The 24,603-nt window shown below is 53.4% G+C and overlaps 1 protein-coding gene across 1 annotated transcript in view; it reads left to right on the top strand.

The window, feature by feature from the left end:
* gtf2h4 (general transcription factor IIH, polypeptide 4) overlaps window positions 1–24,603 on the top strand; it is a 141,790-nt gene that overhangs the window by 76,633 nt on the left and 40,554 nt on the right. The window contains exons 7-9 of the mRNA XM_063048137.1: window positions 2,725–2,813; window positions 5,534–5,642; window positions 10,284–10,352. Coding sequence (XP_062904207.1) covers window positions 2,725–2,813; window positions 5,534–5,642; window positions 10,284–10,352 — 267 coding nt within the window. The remainder of the gene's footprint in view (window positions 1–2,724; window positions 2,814–5,533; window positions 5,643–10,283; window positions 10,353–24,603) is intronic.

A 24,603-nucleotide genomic window follows, 5' to 3' on the forward strand; every position in this document is an offset into this window, starting at 1 on the left:
CTTGACCCTCATAGATTGTCCAAGGAACAAGCTCTTCTTCCCATGTGCCAATCTAATTCCACCTCCTTGCACATGGTCCGTATCCCTCCATTCTGCCCGTTCGTCACTATTGTATCTGCTTCTACAATCTCCTCTAGCACCAAGTTCCAAGCTCCTACCACTCCTTAATTGCCTGGTAAACCCACCTTTAAACTTCCCCCTCTGTCCTCACAGCTGTGCTCTATTGTGTACAGTATGTCATTTCCACCCTGGGGAAAGAACCTCTATCCACCCTATTTATGCTTCTCTTTATTTTATATCCTCCTGTCTATCCTCATCTAATTCAACTCCCTCATTTACTCACCCAGCCTGCTCTTAAATGTTACCTTCACCATTCCCCTCAACCACTTGCTGTGGCGGCAAGTCGCATTCTCTTGGGACCAGTGAAACATTTTTGTGGTGCAGAAAACAACAGGTTGGTTGTGTTGTGGAATGGGGTTGAGTTGGTCCGGGTTGTTGCTTGGTCGAGTGAGGGAGAAGACACCAATTTTTCCTTTCCCTGTGCTTTTCCAGCATTTACTCTGCACTCCAGTCAACTCATAATTTGCTTTTGCAAGGATGTCCCGGTTTGTAACTGACAGTGACAGCCTGGTGGATGAGGCAATCAGTATTCAGTAAAAATTAAAGTACAGAGCTCTGGGTCCTGGAACTAAGAAGTTCCAGAAATACACGGCAAGCCGGGCTGTACCCATGGGAGGTAGAACAAAGCTAACATTTTGAATCGAAAGCCCTTCTTCGGAACTGGTCAGAGGCAGTCAGGGCCTGACCTGCTGAGTATTTTTTATTCTTATCGCACACATGCTCCCAGGCTACGAAGTACAACCAAGCACTTGGGAGACTGGTGGGATTGATTTACCAGCTGCTATCAGGGCAGCAGGCATCTTCTGCCGTGAGGGAATTCTCCATTCCCGGCCACATTTTCAATCTGGGGGCTGTCTGGGTCATGAGCTGTTCATGGGAATATTACAGCCCTGATTTGGGGGACGTGGAGATGAGAGATGGGAACACGTGGCATGTAGACTCGTCCACTGGCCCAGGATGATAGCCCCCTCCCAATAGATATTAACACACTGAAAAACTTGCCTGATGCAGCATCAGAGGTACGTGGGTTCAGACAACCTACATAACTTGTACTCGACAGTGACTGCAAAACAAGAAGCAGGAACAATCAGAGACAAGTGCAAGAGTTGGTCCGCAGCATTCCTTTGCTGAGGTAGGGCAAGAGTGTTCAAAAACTCGATAGTTGTAGGAAAGTAGCTGTTCCTGAACCTGATGGTCTGGGACTTCAGGCCTCTGTACCTCTGGCCCAATGGGAGCGGTGAGAAAAGGGCATGTCCCAGGTGGGGGGGGGGGGCAGGGTGGTCCTTGAAGACGGCACCTCCTGTAGGTGTTGTCAGTGGTGGGGAGGGAGGACTGTGCCCACAACCCTCTGCAGTCTCTTGCATTTCTGTGCCTTGGAATTGCTGTACCTCGCACTGCTTCGTCCAGTGGCCAGAGACTGGTGAATCTGGACTACTTTGCCACAGGCAGCTGTAGAGGCCAAATCTTTATTTAAGGCAGGGGTTGATAGATTCTTGATTGGTCTGGGCATGAAGGGATACAGGAAGAAGGCAGGAGATTGGGGCTGAGAAGAAAATTGGATCTGCCATGAAGAAAAATGGCCTAATTCTATAGCTTATGGTCTTATGATTGTGACTAGCTCCATCACCGTCTGTGCCCTTCCACTGCAGAGGATCACAAGAGGCTGCAGAGGGTTGTAGTTTCAGCCAGCTCCATCTCAGGCACAACCCTCCCGACCATTGAGCTCATCTTAAAGAGGCTGTGCCTCAAGAAGGCAGCATCCTTCACTGAAGACCCTCACCACTGGGACATGCCCCATTCTCATCACTAAGGACCCTCACCACTGGGGACATGCCCCCTTCTCATCACTAAAGACCCTCACCACTGGGGACATGCCCCCTTCTCATCACTAAAGACCCTCACCACCGGGGACATGACCCCTTCTCATCACTAAAGACCCTCACCACTGGGGACATGCCCCATTCTCATCACTAAGGACCCTCACCACCGGGGACATGCCCCCTTCTCATCACTAAAGACCCTCACCACTGGGGACATGACCCCTCCTCATCACTAATGACCCTCACCACTGGGGACATGCTCCCTTCTCATTGCTACCATCAGGGAGGAGGTACAGGAGCCTGAAGACCCACAATCAGTGATCCAGGAACAGCTTCTTCCCCTCCGCCATCAGATCTCGGCACAGTCACTGAACCCATGGACGTTGCTTCCTTTTTTTTTTGTTGCATTATTTATTTATTTTTGTTATTTATAGTATCTCTCATGTCATACAAGTCAGTGATAACAAACTGTTTTTGATCTTGATGTGACCAGTCAGGATGCAATAAATACTGAATGCTGGAGGAATTCAGGTGGTCATGCTGTGTCACTGGAGGGATATGAGTGGTTAATGTTTCAGGCCCAGGCTCTTCACCAGTCCTGATGAAGGGTCTTGGCTCGAAACGTTAACTGTTCACTTCCCTCCACAGATGCAGCCCGACCCGCTGAGTTCCTCCAGCATTTTCTGCGCTGCTCCAGATTTCCAGCAACTGCCGAACCTTGTGTGTCAGGACACTTTCGACAACGTGTCTGCAGAAGTTTCACGGCCTCTTGTGCCTCTTCCAGGTCATTCTGCACTTCATGGTGGGCTCTCCCAGCGCAGCGGTCAGCCAGGACCTGGCTCAGCTCCTCATTCAGGCCGGGCTGATGAAGAGGTAAGTGGCACAACGTTGCAAAGGTTCTGCCCCCCACTCCCGGCCCCGTCACGCCGGGCCCAGCGGCGATCGAACCAGGACCCCCAGCTCTCCCAGGAGTAGCCCTGAGGCACAGGGACCGAAGGGAGTGGCAAGTGGGAGCCCTGTTGTCTGAGCAATGCCCTGGAGAAGTGCTTTCGCTCACAGCTCTCCCTTTTGGAGGCTGAGCCGAGGGACGAGGAATTGAAGGTGTCACTCCGAGGCTGAGCTTTCACACAGCAAGAGCCATCTGGAAATGTTGTTTGACACGTTGCAAGATTCACTGACTCTGACGTCCCATGGAGCAGCCTTCCAACAGTGTTACGAGGTTGTGCGTATATTGAGACCTCGAGAGATCATCACAGGGCCGTGTTAACGTGGAAAGCGTGGAGTGAGAGAGGGCTTAAACAAACCCCCACCCAATCCACACATCCACACCAGTGAGGCACTACCCCAATTGATGGCCTATGAACAGATTTCCACTCGTACCCAGGGTGGATGACCGGGCTTCCTGGCTGTGATATCAGAACAGCCCTTGCTGGGAGGGCAGGCCTGTTGGTCACGACACTGATTCCGGGTGGGGTAGTGGCTCTCGGTTCGCACACACTGTCCTGTCCCCTTTCTGAGACGGGATGGGGTAGTGGGTCACACATTGTCCTCTCCCGCTCTGGGACCGAGTGGGGTACGGGGTCACACACTCTCCCTTCCCCCTCTGGGACTGGGTGGGGTAGTGGGTCACACACTGTCCCCTCCCCCTCTGGGACCAGGTGGGGTAGTGGGTCACACATTGTCCTCTCCCGCTCTGGGACTGGGTGGGGTAGTGGGTCACACACTGTTCCCTCCCCCTCTGGGACCGGGTGGGGTAGTGGGTCACACACTGTCCTCTCCCCCTCTGAGACCGGGTGGGGTAGTGGGTCACACACTGCCCTCTTCCCCCTCTGGGACCGGGTGGGGTAGGGGGGGTCACACACTCTTCCCTCCCCCTCTGGGACTGGGTGGGGTAGTGGGTCACACACTGTCCCCTCCCCCTCTGGTACCGGGTGGGGTAGTGGGTCACACACTCCCCTCTCCCCCTCTGGGACCGGGTGGGGTAGTGGGTCACACACTGTCCTCTCCCCCTCTGGGACTGGGTGATACACAAACAGACATCCATGGCATTTAATTTACAAAGCCCTGCTGGTTGATGTACGGTTGATGTAACATAAGATAAAATATAATTGTCCTTGAGGTTATGTGATACTGTGGTGACAAGGAGGATCAAGATAAATCTGTCTGAGTTGACAGTGTGAGTATGGTTAGGGAGTGGCAGATGGGGGAATGTGCAGAAAGTTTCTGTGATCGCCAACCTTGAGAAGCCAGTTAGCAGGCTTGGCAGGTGGAGAGGGAGCAGGGGAAGCTGGCCACATTAATTATCGATCCTGTCACAAGCAGCCAAGCTCCTCCACCTTCCCTGTCCCTGTCCCAGCACCCACGGCAGGCACAAGCTTCTGTCCAACCAGATGGAGCTGGGCTCACTCCTGAGGCGGGTGGAAAGCAAAGCCTCGTCTGTCCTCGTTGTTGGAGATCGCACCCATTTTAGGGTGAACACAGAGTAAGGCTCACTCTGCTTTGTCCCATCATCGTATGACAGGGATCAGGACCAGGACGGCATGTGTCAAGTACTGTGCTGCCCAAGCACACTGTCCGAGGACAGGGACAGAATAGTTTAAATACAGAACACAGCTGTCTATACTGTCCTATCACACACTTCTAGGACAGGGGCAGCATGGGTTAAATACAGAACAAAGCTTACTCTCTATGCTGCCTAGTCACACACTCCCAGGACAGGGACAGAATGAGTTAAATACAGAACAAAGCTGTTTATACAGTCCAATCACCTACTCCCAGAACAGGGACAGCATGGGTTAAATGCAGAACAAAGCTGTCTATGCTGTCCAATCACCTGCTCCCAGAACAGGGACAGCATGGGTTAAATACAGAACAAAGCTGTCTATACTGTCCAATCACCTGCTCCCAGAACAGGGACAGCATGGGTTAAATACAGAACAAAGCTGTCTATACTGTCCAATCACCTGCTCCCAGAACAGGGACAGCATGGGTTAAATACTTATCACAATTCTATTAGCCTCATTCCTTGTCTCCTTATTTCCCAGTGGAAGGAAACCATTGGAACTCCACTGTGTGTTGGATGTGCAGTATTGAACCAGGGTCGCTGGAGCTGTGAGATGTTAGCAGTAACTGCTGTGCTACCCTGCTGCCCTGGAGACACAAAACAAATCTCCCCTCCACCTGTCTGATCAAACATGCCCAGCGCCGGTACAGAATAACACTCCATCAAGAGGGTGAAGCTGCAGCAACACTCACAACGCTCCCAGGGCCAGGACAGGAGATGGATTAACAGTCTGTCTGCACTATCCCAACAGAATAAGGATTCCCTCGGTCCCTTCTTCATTTGAAAGCATTCATGCTGAATTCTCTCACCGTCAACATTAAATCCAGTTTTCTGTCAAGAGATACACCTAGAATTTCTGTTTTGATATTTGGCCAAAGCTGTTTGTGCTAAACTCTCATAATTAACTTTATTGAGCTGTAGGAATTGATATTGGATTGTTCGTACCAGTTGCTGCATTTTTCTGGGCTGTGGCATTATCTGTCTACTCATGGTCCAGTTGTAATGTTTGGCTTCATTCTGTCCCTTGCAGTGAAGGGACGGAGGCTCCGTGCATCACGTCCGCAGGGTTCCAGTTCCTTCTGCTTGATACCTCGTCCCAGCTCTGGTACTTCATGCTGCAGTACCTCCAAACAGCCGAGGTAAAACTGAGGTCACTTGGCCAGGTGACTCTTGTCACTCTGTGAAACTTTCTCTCTCTCTTACTCTTGCTTTCTTTTTTCATTCTTTTCTCCCTCTCCCCTCCCCTCCCCTCCACGCCTGCCCTCTAACCCCTCCCTCCCCCATCACTACCCCCTCCCCTTTCTGCTCCATATCTGCCTCCTTCCCTCCCTCCCCACTCTCTCTCTTTCTATCCCCCTGCTCCTCCCCCCTCTCTCCCCTTACTCCCTCTCTCTCACTGTTTACTCTGAAGAAAGTGGAAGGGGTTCTGCGACTGTAATTTGAAGTGATGGTGGGTTGTGGCGTGGTACTGAGTGAGGAGTTAGAGCCGATATCTCATGTCCTGTGGTCTGATGGGCCTGCTCCTGTGCTGAGCTGTTGTGTACTCCAGATGTGCAGGTTGGCAGATATTGGTCACTCTAGGTTGCCCCTGGTATGTAGGCAAGGGGTGGAATCTGGGGGGAGCTGTAAGACCATAACACATCAGAGCAGAATTAGATCATTCACTCCATTAAGTCTGCTCCACCATTCGATCGTGGCTGATCTGTTTTCCTTTTCAAGCCCATTCTCCTACCTCCTCTCCGTCCCTTTTGATGCCTTACTAATCAAGAACCTATCGACCCCCATTTTAAATATATCCAATGAGATGTCTCCTCATCTCTGTTCTGAAGGGACATCCTTATATTCTGAAGCTGTGCCCTTTGGTCCTCGGCTTTCCCGCTCTCGGAAACATCCACTCTATCTAGGTCTTTCACTGTTCAACAGGTTTCAATGATCTGCCCTCATTCTGCAGTGAGTACAGGCCCAGAGCCATCAAATGCTTCTCATAGGTTAACCCTTTCAAAGTTCAAAGTAAATTTATTATCAAATATATATCACCATATACAACCCTGAGATTCACTTCCTTACAGGCATACTCAATAAATCCGTAATCGAATAATAAGCATAATAAAATCAATGAAAGACCGCACCAACTTAGGCGTTCAATCACTATGCAAAAGACAACAAACTGTGCAAATACAAAAAGAAAGAAATAGTCAATAAGTCAGCAGTAAATAGCCAGAAACACAAGATGAAGAGTCCTTGAAAGTGAGTCTATAGGTTGTGGGAACGTTTTAATGAAGTTGAGTGAAGTTATCTCCTCTGGTTCAAGAGTCTGATGGTTGAAGGGTAATAACTGTTCCTGAACCTGGTGGTGTGGGTCCTGAGGTTCCTGTACCTCCTACCTGATGGTTGAAGGGTAATAACTGTTCCTGAACCTCGTGGTGTGAGTCCTGAGGCTCCTGTACCTCCTACCTAATGGTTGAAGGGTAATAACTGTTCCTGAACCTGGTGGTGTGGGCCCTGAGGCTCCTGTACCTCCTACCTGATGGTTGAAGGGAAATAACTGTTCCTGAACCTGGTGGTGTGAGTCCTGAGGCTCCTGTACCTCCTTCCTACTGATGGGAGCCGTGAGGAGAGAGCATGACCTGGGTGGTGGGGTCTGTGATGATGGATCCTGCGACAATGCTCCGTGTAGATGTGCTTAATGGTGGGGAGGGCTTTCACCATGATGGACGGGGCCATATCTATTACTTCTAGTATGTTCTTATGTACAAGGGCATTGACGTTTCCATACCAGGCTGTGATGCAGCCAGTCAATATACTCTCCATCACACATCTATAGAAGTTTGTCAAAGTTGTAGATGTCATGCCACATCCTTGTAAACTCCTAAGGAAGCAGAGGCCATGCTTTCTTCGTAATTGCACTTACGTGCTGGGCCCAGGGCAGATCCTCTGAAATGATAACACGGAGGAATTAAAAGTTGCTGACCCTTTCCACCTCTGATCCTCCAGTGAGGACTGGCACATGGACCCTGCTTTCCTTGGTCTTGCTGACAGCTCCTTTGTCTTCCATTCCCAGGACCATCCTCATAATCCTCCTCTGGACCATCTCCAACATCAGCACATCCTTTTTTAGATACGGGGCTCAAAGCTGCAAGTCTCAACACTACATCCTTGCTCTTAGGTTCTCGTCCTCTGGAAATGCTGCCTTCCACACTGCAGATTAACCTTTAGCGAATCCTGCATTGACGTGAATGTGAGAAGAAGAAATGGGATTAGGTTTAAAATGGAATGGGTCTTGGTGGTCAGTGTCGAGGGGGCTGAGGAGCCTATTTCCTTTCTAAACATAAGAGATTCTGCAGATGCTAGAAATCCTGAGCAACAGCAAAGGGTCTCCACCTGAAACATCGACGGTTTATTCATCTCTGTAGATGCTGCCTGACCTGCTGAGTTCTTTCAGCATTTTGTGTGTTATTTCTCGTATGACTCCCATCAACGTAAAGCCCAAGGGCATTCTGCTCAGTGCCCCTGGCGCAGCACACATTCCCAAACCAACAAGACTGAACAAAAAGCAGATGTACTCTTTGTGGGAGTATGATATGTGAATTGGCTGCTGCAATCAGTCCAATGCAACAGGATGGCTCTACGACGGGTAGCTAAAATGGCCCAACTCATCACCAGCACCAGTCTGCCTGCCATTCAGGACGTGTGTACAGAAGGGTGCCAGAGAAAAGCCAGCAATATCCTGAAAGATCCCGGTCTCCCTGCTTATGGACTGTTTGTCCGACTCCCATCGGGGAAGAGGACTGCACAGCATCCATGCCAGGAACACCAGACTTGTAAACAATTACTTGCCTAAAGCTCCACCCACTAACCCACCCCACCACACTATTATTTCCTGTCAGAATCGCTTTATGTCCCGATACTCCTGTGCCTAGTGTCACTCTGTGCAAGATAATCTATGTGTTTATATTCATTCTGTTTTTTATTCTGTTCTTTGTACTTATTTTGCATTGGATCTGTAGTAACAATCATTTCATTGTCCTTCACACTCATGTTGAAGAATATCAGTAAACAATCTTGAATCTTGAATCTCCTGTTAATGGTGGCCAGAGGTCATGCCAGATGGAGGAAATCTGCAAAACCCTTCTTTATTTACAACTGGCTGCGACATTTCAGGGAGCAGAGATGGAAATTCAGCCTGGGTTCCTGCCTCTGATCACTGCCCACTGTCTATCCTGAGGAAGGTAATAAATAGATGGATGCCATACGAGGTGAAGCTGTGCAGTTGTGTGATCCCACCAACAGAGAGACAAGGGACCACGGACTCTGAGGTCTGGAGCAGTGCACGATCTGCCGGAGGATCTCAGTGTTTTGAGCGACATCTGTGATGGGTGGGGGGTGGGGGGAATGAAATGTGAACTTTGCAGGTCCAAAAACTGACTGTCAGTATGTTTCACAGTCAAACTGTCAGCTGTAAGGGGTTTGCGCAAATCTACCGGCAACAGTCCCTCTGCTGTCTTCCCAGTACTTTTCCTGTCTGCTCCATCATTCCATCAAGGCTGATTTATTTTCACTCTCAACCCGTCTCTCCTGCCTTCTCCTCGACGCCTTAACTCACCAACAACCTGTCAACCTCCATAAGACCATAAGTTGCAGGAGCAGAATCAGGCCATTTGGCCCATCAAGCCTGTTCTGCCATTTCATCATGGCTGATCCATTCTTCCTCTCAGCCCCAATCTGCTGCCTTCTCCCGGTATCCATTCATGAACCTCCATCAACCTCTGCCTTAAATATACATAAAGATTTGGTCTCCACAGCTGCCTGTGGCAAAGAATTCCACAGATTCACCACTCTCTGGATAAAGAAATTCCTCCTCCTAAAAGGATGCCCATCTGTTCTGAGGCTGTATCCTTTGTATTGTAGGAAACATCCTCTCCACATCCCTGGTATCGAGGTCTTTCAACATTCAACAGGTCACCCCTCATTCTTCTGAATTCCAGTGAGTAGAGGCCCAAAGCCATCAAACTCTCTTTAATATGAGAAGCCATTCAATCCGGAATCATTCTCGTGCACCTGCTTTGTACCCTCTCCAATGTCAGCACATCCTTTCTTAGATAAGGGGCCCAAAACTGCTCACAATACTCGGCAAGTGAGTCCTTACCAGTGCTTTATAAGGCCTCAGCACAATATTGTTGCTTTTATGTTTTAATCACTTTAAATATACCCAAAGACTTGGCTTCCACAGCCACCTGTGACGACAAATTCCACAGATTCACCACCCTCTGGCTCCCATATCTTTTGGTGAGCTCAGGTAAAATGAACTGACTAGCTTCTGTGGGAGGGTGTGAGGTGGGGGGGTGGAGGGCAGGGAAGGTATTGTCAGTGTTTTGGGTTAGTTCTAGGTGCAGGCAACAGCCGAGACTAGAGAGCTTGGATTGTAAGGAGGGATGTTTTCACTGGAGCGAAGGACAGCAAGCGGGTTCTAAAATCATGCTGTTCACATGAGCAGGGGATTTAAAACTGGGGGGTACTAAGGTGAGAGGGACAGATTTAAACGGGACCTCAGGAGCAAGGTTTTCCACACTGAGGGTGGTATGTATATGCAAAGAGTTGTCAGAGGGAAGGGGTAGAGGTGGGTACAGGTACACGTGGACAGGAAAGGTTCAGCGGGATATGTGTGGTTTACAGGTAAATGCAGCAAACGTGGTCAATAGGAGTGAGTCGGGCCCAGGGCCTGATTCTGCACTGTACAACTGTACCACAATGCTAATGCTCCCGTTCTCTTTGCCCTCTAGTCCAGAAAGATGGACCTGGTTGAGATCCTGTCCTTTGTGTTCCAGCTCAGTTTCTCCACGCTGGGCAAGGTAAGCGATCTGTCACGTGTCACAGCACACTGTATGCACGGCGGAGAGAGAGAGAGAGTAGTGGGGATGGGGGTGGGGAGATGGGCAGGGCTGAGAGAGAGAGTAGCGGGGATGGGGGTGGGGAGATGGGCACGGCTGGGAGAGAGAGAGAGTAGTGGGGATGGGGGTGGGGAGATGGGCACGGCTGGGAGAGAGAGAGAGTAGTGGGGATGGGGGTGGGGAGATGGGCACGGCTGGGAGAGGGAGAGAAAGAGTAGCGGGGATGGGGGTGGGGAGATGGGCACGGCTGGGAGAGAGAGAGAGTAGCGGGGATGGGGTGGGGAGATGGGCACGGCTGGGAGAGAGAGAGAGTAGCGGGGATGGGGGTGGGGAGATGGGCACGGCTGGGAGAGAGAGAGAGTAGCGGGGATGGGGGTGGGGAGATGGAGCAGTGGGGATGGGGGTGGGGAGATGGGCACAGCTGGGAGAGAGAGAGAGAGTAGCAGGGATGGGGGGGTGGGGAGATGGGCACGGCTGGGGGAGAGAGAGAGAGTAGCAGGGATGGGGGTGGGGAGATGGAGCAGTGGGAATGGGGGTGGGGAGATGGGCACGGCTGAGAGAGAGAGAGAGAGTAGCGGGGATGGGGGTGGTGAGATGGGCACGGCTGGGAGAGAGAGAGTAGCGGGGATGGGGGTGGGGAGATGGGCACGGCTGAGAGAGAGAGAGAGAGTAGCGGGGATGGGGGTGGGGAGATGGGCACGGCTGGGAGAGAGAGAGAGTAGCGGGGATGGGGGTGGGGAGATGGGCACGGCTGAGAGAGAGAGAGAGAGTAGCGGGGATGGGGGTGGGGAGATGGGCCCGGCTGGGAGAGAGAGAGAGTAGTGGGGATGGGGGTGGGGAGATGGGCACGGCTGGGAGAGGGAGAGAAAGAGTAGCGGGGATGGGGGTGGGGAGATGGGCACGGCTGGGAGAGGGAGAGAAAGAGTAGCGGGGATGGGGGTGGGGAGATGGGCACGGCTGGGAGAGGGAGAGAGTAGTGGGGATGGGGGTGGGGAGATGGGCACGGCTGGGAGAGGGAGAGAGTAGCGGGGATGGGGGTGGGGAGATGGGCACGGCTGGGAGAGAGAGAGTAGCGGGGATGGGGGTGGGGAGATGGAGCAGTGGGGATGGGGGTGGGGAGATGGGCACGGCTGGGAGAGAGAGAGAGAGAGTAGCGGGTGAGAGGGGAAGGTGGGGAGATGGAGCAGTGGGAATGGGTGAGGGAGGGTGGGGGTGGAGGGTGGGGAGATGGAGCAGTGGGAATGGGAAAGGGGGAGGGTGGGGGTGGGGAGATGGAGCAGTGGGAATGGGAAAGGGGGAGGGTGGGGGTGGGGATATGGAGCAGTGGGAATGGGTGAGGGGGGAGGGTGGGGAGATGGAGCAGTGGGAATGGGTGAGGGGGGAGGGTGGGGAGATGGAGCAGTGGGAATGGGTGAGGGGGAGGGTGGGGATGGAGGGCGGGGAGATGGAACAGTGGGAATGGGAAGGGGGGAGGGTGGGGGTGGGGAGGTGGAGCAGTGGAAATGGGTGAGGGGGTGGGGAGATGGAGCAGTGGAAATGGGTGAGGGGGGAGGGTGGGGAGATGGAGCAGTGGAAATGGGTGAGGGGGGAGGGTGGGGAGATGGAGCAGTGGGAATGGGTGAGGGGGAGGGTGGGGAGATGGAACAGTGGTAATGGGTGAGGGGGGAGGGTGGGGAGATGGAACAGTGGGAATGGGTGAGAGAGGAGGGTGGGGAGATGGTGCGGTGGGAATGGGTGAGGGGGGAGGGTGGGAAGATAGTAGTCATAGTCATACTTTACTAATTCCCGGGGAAATTGGTTTTCGTTACAGTTGCTCCATAAATAATAAATAGTAATAGAACCATAAATAGTTAAATAGTAATTATGCCAGTAAATTATGAAATAAGTCCAGGACCAGCCTATTGGCTCAGGGTGTCTGACCCTCCAAGGGAGGAGTTGTAAAGTTTGATGGCTACAGACTGGAATGACTTCCTATGACGCTCTGTGTTGCATCTCGGTGGAATGAGTCTCTGGCTGAATGTACTCCTGTACCCACCCAGTACATTATGTAGTGGATGGGAGACATTGTCCAAGATGGCATGCAACTTAGACAGCATCCTCTTTTCAGACACCACCGTGAGAGAATCCAGTTCCATCCCCACAACATCACTGGCCTTACGAATGAGTTTGTTGATTCTGTTGGTGTCTGCTACCCTCAGCCTGCTACCCCAGCACACAACAGCAAACATGATAGCACTGGCCACCACAGACTCGTAGAACATCCTCAGCATCGTCCGGAAGATGTTAAAGGACCTCAGTCTCCTCAGGAAATAGAGACGGCTCTGACCCTTCTTGTAGACAGCCTCAGTGTTCTTTGATCAGTCCAGTTTATTGTCAACTCATATCGTATTGGTATTCGTATCGTGGTAAAGTACTCCACATAGCTGAGGGGCACAGGCTTTGAGCACCCTGGTACTGACACCATCCGGTCCTGCGGCCTTGCTTGGGTTGAGACGTTTCAGCTGTCTTCTCTCCTGTAGAGTGTAGATGGAGCAGTGGGAATGGGTGAGGGGGGAGGGTGAGGATGGGGGTGGGGAGATGGAGCAGTGGGAATTGGTGAGAGGGGAGGGTGGGGAGATGGAGCAGTGGGAATGGGTGAGGGGGGAGGGTGGGGAGATGGAGCAGTGGGAATTGGTGAGAGGGGAGGGTGGGGAGATGGAGCAGTGGGAATGGGTGAGGGGGGAGGGTGGGGAGATGGAGCAGTGGGAATTGGTGAGAGGGGAGGGTGGGGAGATGGAGCAGTGGGAATGGGTGAGAGGAGGGAGGGTGGGGAGATGGAGCAGTGGGAATGGGTGGGGGGAGGGTGGGGAGATGGAGCAGTGGGAATGGGTGGGTGGAGGGTGGGGAGATGGAGCAGTGGGAATGGGTGAGGGGGGAGGGTGGGGAGATGGAGCAGTGGGAATGGGTGGGGGGAGGGTGGGGAGATGGAGCAGTGGGAATGGGTGAGAGGGGAGGTTGGGGACAGGTTGGAGAGGGGTGTGTGGGGACGGGGAGGGTGGGAGAGGAGAGTCGGGGCAGGGGTAGGGAGAGGAGGGGCGGGTAGGGACGGTGAGAGAGGAGGAGGTGACGGGTGGAGTAAGGGGGGATGAGGGGTGTAGAGAGAGGATGTGAAGGTGTGAGAGATGACGGGAGAGAGGTTAAGAGAAGAGGGCTGGTGGAAGAGAGTGGAGTAGGGTGAGACAAGATGGGGGAGATGAAGTGGGAGTGAGAGAAATAGAGAGGAGGCTAAGGTAGGAAAGAGGGTGAGGAGTGAGAGAGAGATTGAGGTAACAGTAACGTGGGAGTGAGAAGGAGACAAGGCTAATGTGAGCATGAGACAGTGGGAGAGGAGGCTAAGATGGGAGTGAGAGAAGGGGAGGTTAAAGTGAGAGTAAGATGAGAGAGAGGGTGTGGGAGTGAGAGGGAGATAAGGGTAAGGTGAGCGTGAGAGAGAGACGAGGGTAAGGTGGGAGTGAGAGAGAGACGAGGATAAGGTGGGAGTGAGAGAGAGACGAGGGTAAGGTGAGCATGAGACAGAGGGGATGATAAGATGGGAGTGAGAGAGATAGAGGGGATGGTAAGGTGAAGATGAGACAGAGAGAGAGGGGCGGAAGAGGGTAGGGTGAAGTTGAAGAGAGAAGGGTGAAGTTGAAGAGAGAAGGGTGAGTGGGGAAATAGAGGGAGAGGGGTTGAAATGGAAAAGGGAGGAGGGTGAGAGGAAACAGTGAGGTGTGGAGAAAGGAACTGGTAATAGGATGGGAAAATTGACCTGAGTTTTAGAGAGATTCCAACGATGCATATTGGAAGCCCAAGCCTTGTTGTGAATGTGGTTTCCTGGGGGATTTACATTCCCTCGATCGATTGCTACCAGCTCTTGTTGAATTCAATTGCTGGAACTGATTAACATTGATTAGGGCCAGCTTGAAAAGTATTAATTCGAGCTGCGTCTGCCACACGTCCTTTTGAAGTTGTCCAGCTGTCAGCATTCGTGTCCAGCCAGGACTTTGAATGCTTCTAATCAGATGACTGAAAATTAATCTCCACACCTGCTACACGCTGCTTTGTCTCTGGGGAAGTGATTGTTTGCCTGGTGGCTCGTATTGCATTTATATATCTCCTTTGCACACTGTCTTTCTGAACAGGACAATAGTTGCTCTTTGCGGATGTTTCCTTTAGTGAGAGAGACTGCGACCAGAGGGCACAGCCAGAATAGAAGGACATCCCTTTAGAACAGAGATGAGGAGTCATTTCTTTAACCAGAGGGTGGTGAATCTGGAATTCATTGCTACTGATGGCTGTGGAGGCCCAGTTATTGGTATATGTAGAATTCTAGAGTTGTGAGAATGACAAAGGCTACGGAGAGAAGGCAGGAGAATGAGGTTGAGAGAGATAATGTCAACCGTGATTGAATGGCAGAAGAGACTCAATGGGCCGAGTGGCCTAACCCTGCTCCTATACCCTATGGTCTTTCTGTTGGTGTGGCTGGAGCCACGTGAAGCAGGGATGGGCAATTGAAGCTGGTGGAGAGGATCGTGTACAGACAGCTGCCTGTCAGACCCCACTCAGGATTGACCTCCGCTCTGAGACCAGCAGGCAGATTGAGAATGGAAGCTAAAAGAGAGAAGAGGCTCTTCCTTCTGCAAGTATCGATGTTCTGGAATACCGGCGTTGGAGACGGTCCAGAAGAAACTCATTTGGGCACTTTCTGGGATGCTTGTCCTGTAAGAATGGCTGAGGAAATTTTATCCATATTCTTTGAAATTTAGAAAAATGAGTAATCTTCTTGGAATATAAAAGATGCTAAAAAAAAGGGGCCCGACAGGGTGGAGTCGAGGGAAGACACTGCAGAAGCTGGCATCTGGAGAACTGAACGAGATGCTGGAGGAACGCAGCAGGAGAGGCAGAGTCCATGGGTGAAAAATGGACAGCAAGGATATTTGTATCAATGATAAAGATAGAAATGAGTAAAATAATGGTGGGGCTTTTCAATGTGGATACGTTGAGCTATGGGGAGCTGGCACAGGAGAGGAACTGATGATCATAATGGTGGGGCTGGCTTGAGGGGCCGAGTAACCTCATCCTGTGTTCATGTGTGCACTGATTCAGAGGAAATCAGAAACAGGATCAGAAGGAAACGATTGACGGCCAGCTGTATTTGTCGCACGTACGTCGACACACACAGTGAAAGGCGTGGTTTGTGTCCGCGGATGTGCTGGAGGCAGCCCACAAGTGTCGCCATACTTCCAGCACCAACGTGGCATGCCCACAACTCTCCCACCCTAGCCAGTACACCTCTGGAACATGGGGGGACACCAATGTGCTCGCAGGAAGAACGTACCAACTCGTTACGGGCAGCGGCGGAAACTGAACCCCGATCACTAGCGCTGTAAAGCATTACGCTTTTGGAGAAACATCTGAAGGAGAGTAGGAATGGGTCCTGAGTGGGGTTGAGGGGGTCAGTCTTTGAATGAGCTCCATGGGCAGAGTGGCCTCCTCCTGTATCTGCGTATGATTACAAGTCTTTGGTGGTTTGAGCGAGTACTCGTTTTATTTCCATGTGGGTCGGGTTAGAGGTCCCACTGGTTTCTGCATCCCACCTCGTGCAGGACGTCTAACCCGAGTAAGGTGCGGTGGCTGAGGGGGACAGTGGGTGAGCCAGTTACCTGCCTTGTGTCCCATCCCACTCGCCGAGATGAAGTTAAACTGTACTGACTGCACGATTACCCGGCACCATTCACATCACCTTTGCCTGCGTCCTTGAGCTTGGACACCAGGCGCTTACAAATGGAAATTCAATAGTTGACGTCAGTCCAGCTTCTTGCTGAGGGGCTGCATCAGGGAGGAAGTGCAGAGAAAGTTTACAAGGGTGCTGCGGAGGCTGGAGGACGTGAGTTATAGGGGAAGGTTGAATCTTCCCTGGACTGTAGGAGAATGAGGGGAGATATTGTAAACAAAATTGAGGGATAGAGTGAATGCATGCAGGCTTTTCCTCTCAGGTCGGGTGAGACCAAAACTAGAGGTCAGAAAACCACAAGGCCTAGGGCCAGAAACGAGAGAATCTGCAGATGCTGGAAATCCGAGCAACACACATGAAATGCTGGAGGAACTCAGCAGGCCAGGCAACATCTGTGGAGAAGAGTACAGTCGACATTTCGGGCCGAGACCCTTCCTCAAGACTCCAGCTGCAGTTTATAAAGCTGCAACATAACTTCCTGACTTTTGAACTCAATGCCTTGAGTAATAAGGGCAAGCGTGCCATATGTTTTCTTAACCACACATCGAAGAGCAAGGCAGACTTGGATGGGCTGAATGGCCCCCGCCTTGTGTGTGTGGAGAAGTTGTAATGCTGACTGAAGGGGAATGTGCCTGGCAATGAATGGTTAGTGGCAAACAATCTACTGTCAGCTGAGAGTACCGAATGTGAGACCCCTCTGTCACACACATTTGCCTCGGGAGGGAAAAGCAAGCAGGGATTCTTCTTTCGGTGTTTCTGAACTGTTGAGGTGGTTAATGTCCTTCCCTGAGTTCAGGGTGGTGACTGACTGTGAGCGAGGAGCAGTGTAAGGGGTTAATCCCCTGGGGACTGACTGCTTGATGTTTGGCTGCGAGCGGGCAGCAGAGTGTAAAGGGTCAGTCCCATCCGCGGGTAACAGACTGCTCAGTGTCTGATTGTGAGCCGGGAGGTCATGTGGTATAGATTGTTCAGTGTGTGATTGCAAGCAGGGAGCAGTATGTGAGGGGTTAATCCCCTGGATACAAAATGCCTGGTGTCTGTGAGCAGCTGGTGTGTAAAGGGTTAATTCCCTGGCTATCGACTGCCCAGTGTTTGTGAGCAGGTGGTGGTGTGTAAGGGGTTAATTCCCTGCGTAAGACTCTTGGTGTCTGACTGTGAGTGGGAGCAGAAGGTTGAACCCATCTGCTGTGAAGGGGGTGTCTGTGAGAGGGTTAATATAATTTCTGGCAGAGTCGCAGTCTTGTAAATTAATTCTGGTTGCTGTGCAGAGGACAGGCCTATAATTGGATGGCCTGTGAGCTGTTGGTGACGAGACGCCTGGGGCAATGTGCACGAATTGGCTTTGACACTTGGTGTGCTGCGCTTCTCCCCAGCGCTGCCCTTTGACCTCGGCCAGTGGAGGCAGGCTACAGAATGATCGGGAATCTGTGCACCCGATCCCACTGCTAACACTCGTGTTGCCTGTACTCTCCAGCTCCCCACCACTGCCACAGCGACACATCTCGTAGAGCCGCTGCATCACGGAGCTGGGACCCCAGGTTCTACCCGGCTGTCCCTGTGACCGTGTAGGTTCCCCCACGTGCTCCAGTTTCCTCCCATTTATATAATATAACTCCCGTTGGTGGAATGTGGGGAGATTGGAATGAGATTACTGTAAAAACTTGTAGATGGTTTGTACAGACTCAGTGAGCCAGAATCTGTGCTGTGGTTCTATGACCTGCAGTCTCAGATTATCAAGTACAATGCTAGCATTAATTTTGAGAGGGCTAGAATTTAAAAGCAAGGATGTAATGTTGAGGCTTCATGAGGCACTGGGCAGAACACACGTGGAATGTTGTGAGCAATTTTAGGTCCCATATCTAAGACAGGATGTGCTGGGATTGTAGAGGAGGTTTATGAGAATGATCTAAGGAATGAAAGGGTTAATGTATGAGGGTCGATTGATGGCTCTGGGCCTGTACTCGCTGGAGTTTAGAAGAGTCGGGAATGGCATTCAAACCTATTGAATATTGAAAGGCCCAGATAGAATGGACGTGGACAGGATGTTTCCTATAATGGGTGAGTCAAGGACCAGAGGACACAGCCTCAGACTAAAAGGACGTCCATTTAGAACAAACGTCGATCAATTTCTTTAGCCGGGTGGTGAATCTGTCAGATTCATTGCCACAGACGGCTGTGGAGGCCAAGTCATTCAGTGTACTTAAAGCAGAGGTTGATAGGTTCTTGATTAGTCAGGGTGTCAAAGGTTACAGGAAGTAGGCAGAAGAATCGGCTCGAGAGGGATAATAAATCGCCCACTTTGGAATGGTCCCTGAGTATAAATAAAAGATCTCCTGGAGTCGCGATGGCATGATAACAGATGAGATCCCATGCAGTTCTATGGTATTTCCATGAAAATACTCTCTGGATTATCGCCCTGCATTGGGTGTGGAGTGTTTGAGGTCCCTCAAACTTCTATACCAGGTCTCAGCATCTGTATCAGGTCTCACATCTGTATCGACTCCCTCAAACATCTGTACTAGGTCTCACATTTGTGTCAGGTCCCTCAAATGTCTGTACCAGGTCTCACATCTGTATCAGGTCCCTCAAACATCTGTGCCAGGTCTCTCATCTGTATCAAGTCCCTCAAACGTCTGTACCAGGTCTCACATCTGTATCGAGTCCCTCAAACATCTGCATGATGCTCTGAAACAAAACACGTTTCCTACAGTGGTTTGTCTGGGAGATATGACTCCCGGTGCATGTGGTGGGTGAACACAATTTCCCTTTAGAGGTTCAAGCCGCTGCCTTCCATCCACCGGCCGTTCCAGGTGAGGCTTGGTGACCCGGAGGAGCTCGTATCCCAACATGTCTCTGAGTTCAACCCCCGGCCACTGCTCCCCGTGAGCTTTGAGGTGCTCTGTCACCAGGAGCTGGGAGCCCAGTCCTTAGCGTAAACCCTCCTTGCCCTCATTGGCTATTTTATTTATTTAGAGATTTATCATGGTAGCAGGCCCTTCCACCAGAACAAAGTTCAAAGTACGTTTATTTATTATCAAAGTATGTATGCTGTATAAAACCTTGAGATTCATCTTCCTGCAGGCAGCCACAGAACAAAGAAACAAATTGTGCAAGCAATAAAGAGTAAACAGAACATGAACCGCAGATTCCCAAAAGTGAGTCTGCAGCCAAGGGGCCAGTTCAGCGCTGAGACGTGAAGCCAGTCCAGGGGCCCGATGACTACAGTCCACAGGGCCAGTTCAGCGCTGAGTCGTGAAGCCAGTCCAGGGGCCCAATGACTGCAGTCCACAGGGCCAGTTCAGCGCTGAGTCGTGAAGCCAGTCCAGGGGCCCGATGACTACAGTCCACAGGGCCAGTTCAGCGCTGAGTCGTGAAGCCGGTCCAGGGGCCCAATGACTGCAGTCCACAGGGCCAGTTCAATGCTGAGGTGTGAAGCCGGTCCAGGGGCCCAATGACTGCAGTCCACAGGGCCAGTTCAGTGCTGAGACGTGAAGCCAGTCCAGGGGCCCGATGACTACAGTCCACAGGGCCAGTTCAGTGCTGAGGTGTGAAGCCGGTCTGGGGCCCGATGACTACAGTCCACAGGGCCAGTTCAGTGCTGAGGTGTGAAGCCGGTCTGGGGCCCAATGACTGCAGTCCACAGGGCCAGTTCAGCGCTGAGTCGTGAAGCCGGTCCAGGGGCCCAATGACTGCAGTCCACAGGGCCAGTTCAATGCTGAGGTGTGAAGCCGGTCTGGGGCCCGATGACTACAGTCCACAGGGCCAGTTCAGCGCTGAGTCGTGAAGCCGGTCCAGGGGCCCAATGACTGCAGTCCACAGGGCCAGTTCAATGCTGAGGTGTGAAGCCAGTCCAGGGGCCCAATGACTGCAGTCCACAGGGCCAGTTCAGTGCTGAGACGTGAAGCCGGTCCAGGGGCCCGATGACTACAGTCCACAGGGCCAGTTCAGCGCTGAGTCGTGAAGCCAGTCCAGGGGCCCGATGACTACAGTCCACAGGGCCAGTTCAGCGCTGAGTCGTGAAGCCAGTCCAGGGGCCCGATGACTACAGTCCACAGGGCCAGTTCAGCGCTGAGTCGTGAAGCCAGTCCAGGGGCCCAATGACTGCAGTCCACAGGGCCAGTTCAGCGCTGAGTCGTGAAGCCGGTCCAGGGGCCCAATGACTGCAGTCCACAGGGCCAGTTCAGCGCTGAGTCGTGAAGCCAGTCCAGGGGCCCGATGACTACAGTCCACAGGGCCAGTTCAGCGCTGAGTCGTGAAGCCGGTCCAGGGGCCCAATGACTGCAGTCCACAGGGCCAGTTCAATGCTGAGGTGTGAAGCCAGTCCAGGGGCCCGATGACTACAGTCCACAGGGCCAGTTCAGTGCTGAGACGTGAAGCCGGTCCAGGGGCCCGATGACTACAGTCCACAGGGCCAGTTCAGCGCTGAGTCGTGAAGCCAGTCCAGGGGCCCGATGACTACAGTCCACAGGGCCAGTTCAGCGCTGAGTCGTGAAGCCAGTCCAGGGGCCCGATGACTACAGTCCACAGGGCCAGTTCAATGCTGAGGTGTGAAGCCGGTCCAGGGGCCCAATGACTGCAGTCCACAGGGCCAGTTCAGTGCTGAGACGTGAAGCCGGTCCAGGGGCCCGATGACGACAGTCCACAGGGCCAGTTCAGTGCTGAGGTGTGAAGCCAGTCCAGGGGCCCGATGACTACAGTCCACAGGGCCAGTTCAGTGCTGAGGTGTGAAGCCGGTCCAGGGGCCCGATGACGACAGTCCACAGGGCCAGTTCAATGCTGAGGTGTGAAGCCAGTCCAGGGGCCCGATGACTACAGTCCACAGGGCCAGTTCAGTGCTGAGACGTGAAGCCGGTCCAGGGGCCCGATGACGACAGTCCACAGGGCCAGTTCAGCGCTGAGGTGTGAAGCCAGTCCAGGGGCCCAATGACTACAGTCCACAGGGCCAGTTCAATGCTGAGGTGTGAAGCCGGTCCAGGGGCCCAATGACTGCAGTCCACAGGGCCAGTTCAGTGCTGAGACGTGAAGCCGGTCCAGGGGCCCGATGACGACAGTCCACAGGGCCAGTTCAATGCTGAGGTGTGAAGCCAGTCCAGGGGCCCGATGACTACAGTCCACAGGGCCAGTTCAATGCTGAGGTGTGAAGCCGGTCCAGGGGCCCGATGACTACAGTCCACAGGGCCAGTTCAATGCTGAGGTGTGAAGCCAGTCCAGGGGCCCAATGACTGCAGTCCACAGGGCCAGTTCAATGCTGAGGTGTGAAGCCAGTCCAGGGGCCCGATGACTACAGTCCACAGGGCCAGTTCAGTGCTGAGGTGTGAAGCCGGTCTGGGGCCCAATGACTGCAGTCCACAGGGCCAGTTCAGTGCTGAGTCGTGAAGCCAGTCCAGGGGCCCAATGACTACAGTCCACAGGGCCAGTTCAGTGCTGAGACGTGAAGCCGGTCTGGGGCCCAATGACTACAGTCCACAGGGCCAGTTCAGCGCTGAGACGTGAAGCCGGTCTGGGGCCCAATGACTACAGTCCACAGGGCCAGTTCAGCGCTGAGACGTGAAGCCGGTCTGGGGCCCAATGACTACAGTCCACAGGGCCAGTTCAGCGCTGAGACGTGAAGCCGGTCTGGGGCCCAATGACTACAGTCCACAGGGCCAGTTCAGCGCTGAGACGTGAAGCCGGTCTGGGGCCCAATGACTACAGTCCACAGGGCCAGTTCAGTGCTGAGGTGTGAAGCCGGTCTGGGGCCCAATGACTACAGTCCACAGGGCCAGTTCAGTGCTGAGACGTGAAGCCGGTCTGGGGCCCAATGACTACAGTCCACAGGGCCAGTTCAGCGCTGAGACGTGAAGCCGGTCTGGGGCCCGATGACTACAGTCCACAGGGCCAGTTCAGCGCTGAGGTGTGAAGCCGGTCTGGGGCCCAATGACTACAGTCCACAGGGCCAGTTCAGTGCTGAGGTGTGAAGCCGGTCTGGGGCCCAATGACTGCAGTCCACAGGGCCAGTTCAGTGCTGAGGTGTGAAGCCAGTCCAGGGGCCCGATGACTACAGTCCACAGGGCCAGTTCAGTGCTGAGGTGTGAAGCCGGTCCAGGGGCCCGATGACTACAGCCCACAGGGCCAGTTCAGTGCTGAGGTGTGAAGCCGGTCTGGGGCCCGATGACTACAGTCCACAGCCAAGGGGCCAGTTCAGCGCTGAGGTGTGAAGCCAGTCCAGGGGCCCAATGACTGCAGTCCACAGGGCCAGTTCAGTGCTGAGTCGTGAAGCCGGTCTGGGGCCCGATGACTACAGTCCACAGGGCCAGTTCAGTGCTGAGGTGTGAAGCCGGTCCAGGGGCCCGATGACTACAGTCCACAGGGCCAGTTCAGTGCTGAGGTGTGAAGCCAGTCCAGGGGCCCGATGACTACAGTCCACAGGGCCAGTTCAGTGCTGAGGTGTGAAGCCGGTCCAGGGGCCCGATGACTACAGTCCACAGGGCCAGTTCAGTGCTGAGGTGTGAAGCCAGTCCAGGGGCCCAATGACGACAGTCCACAGGGCCAGTTCAGTGCTGAGGTGTGAAGCCAGTCCAGGGGCCCAATGACTGCAGTCCACAGGGCCAGTTCAGTGCTGAGGTGTGAAGCCGGTCTGGGGCCCAATGACGGCAGTCCACAGGGCCAGTTCAGCGCTGAGACGTGAAGCCGGTCTGGGGCCCAATGACTACAGTCCACAGGGCCAGTTCAGCGCTGAGGTGTGAAGCCAGTCCAGGGGCCCAATGACTGCAGTCCACAGGGCCAGTTCAGCGCTGAGTCGTGAAGCCGGTCTGGGGCCCGATGACTACAGTCCACAGGGCCAGTTCAGTGCTGAGGTGTGAAGCCGGTCCAGGGGCCCAATGACGACAGTCCACAGGGCCAGTTCAGTGCTGAGGTGTGAAGCCGGTCCAGGGGCCCGATGACTACAGTCCACAGGGCCAGTTCAGTGCTGAGGTGTGAAGCCGGTCCAGGGGCCCGATGACTACAGTCCACAGGGCCAGTTCAGTGCTGAGGTGTGAAGCCGGTCTGGGGCCCAATGACTGCAGTCCACAGGGCCAGTTCAGTGCTGAGTCGTGAAGCCGGTCTGGGGCCCAATGACTGCAGTCCACAGGGCCAGTTCAGTGCTGAGGTGTGAAGCTAGTCTGGGGGCCCAATGACGACAGTCCACAGGGCCAGTTCAGTGCTGAGGTGTGAAGCTAGTCTGGGGGTCCAATGACGACAGTCCACAGGGCCAGTTCAGTGCTGAGACGTGAAGCCGGTCCAGGGGCCCGATGACTACAGTCCACAGGGCCAGTTCAGTGCTGAGGTGTGAAGCCGGTCCAGGGGCCCAATGACTGCAGTCCACAGGGCCAGTTCAGTGCTGAGGTGTGAAGCCGGTCCAGGGGCCCAATGACTGCAGTCCACAGGGCCAGTTCAGTGCTGAGACGTGAAGCCGGTCTGGGGCCCGATGACTACAGTCCACAGGGCCAGTTCAGTGCTGAGGTGTGAAGCCGGTCCAGGGGCCCGATGACTACAGTCCACAGGGCCAGTTCAGTGCTGAGGTGTGAAGCCAGTCCAGGGGCCCGATGACTACAGTCCACAGGGCCAGTTCAGTGCTGAGGTGTGAAGCCGGTCCAGGGGCCCGATGACTACAGTCCACAGGGCCAGTTCAGTGCTGAGGTGTGAAGCCGGTCTGGGGCCCAATGACTACAGTCCACAGCCAAGGGGCCAGTTCAGCGCTGAGGCGTAAAGCTGGTCTGGGGTCCAATGGCTACAGTCTACAGCCACAGGGTCAGTTCAGCACTGGGGGCTCAGTGGCTACAGGCCACAGCGAATGAGTGGGCTCAGCACTAAGGCGAGTGCTGAAGGTTGCAGGCCACAGCTGCAAAGTCAGTTCATCCCTGAAGCATTTTGATCAAATTGCGCAAATAATTTTTAAAAAAACAAACATGCAGAGCGTGAACCGCTGTGTCCCCAAAGAGGAGTCCACGGCTGTGGAGCACATTCAGCACTGGGGTGAGTGAAGCCCACACCGCCCAGTTACACCATTTAACGAACTAATCTACTAACCCGTATGTCTTCGGAATGTGGGAAGAAACCAGAGGAAAGAGAAACCCACGCAGTCATAGGGAGAACAATCAAACTCTTTGCAGACAGTGCTCGAAATGAACTCGGATCACTGGAGATGTTACACTGACTGCTAGGCTACCGTGGCGTCCCTTGTTATTTTATCAGCCTGCGAGAAGTGTATGGGCAGGAGGTGTTTGAGGGATATAGGTTAACTTGGTCAGTAGAAACAAGCTGGACAGCAACACCCTTTTCCGTGCTGTCAGACGCCATGACCTGGCCTCGTCCCTGAGAACCAAGTGACCGCCACCAGCACCCCCCCCCGCTCCCCCATGGGAGGGTTCAGTGACTCTCACAGCTCCCAGTGAACCACTCCTTGTAAGAAAACTGGTGACCCCCACCCCTCACGTCACA

Source organism: Mobula hypostoma, chromosome 5 (genome assembly GCF_963921235.1).
Source record: "Mobula hypostoma chromosome 5, sMobHyp1.1, whole genome shotgun sequence".
NCBI lineage: Eukaryota > Metazoa > Chordata > Chondrichthyes > Myliobatiformes > Myliobatidae > Mobula > Mobula hypostoma.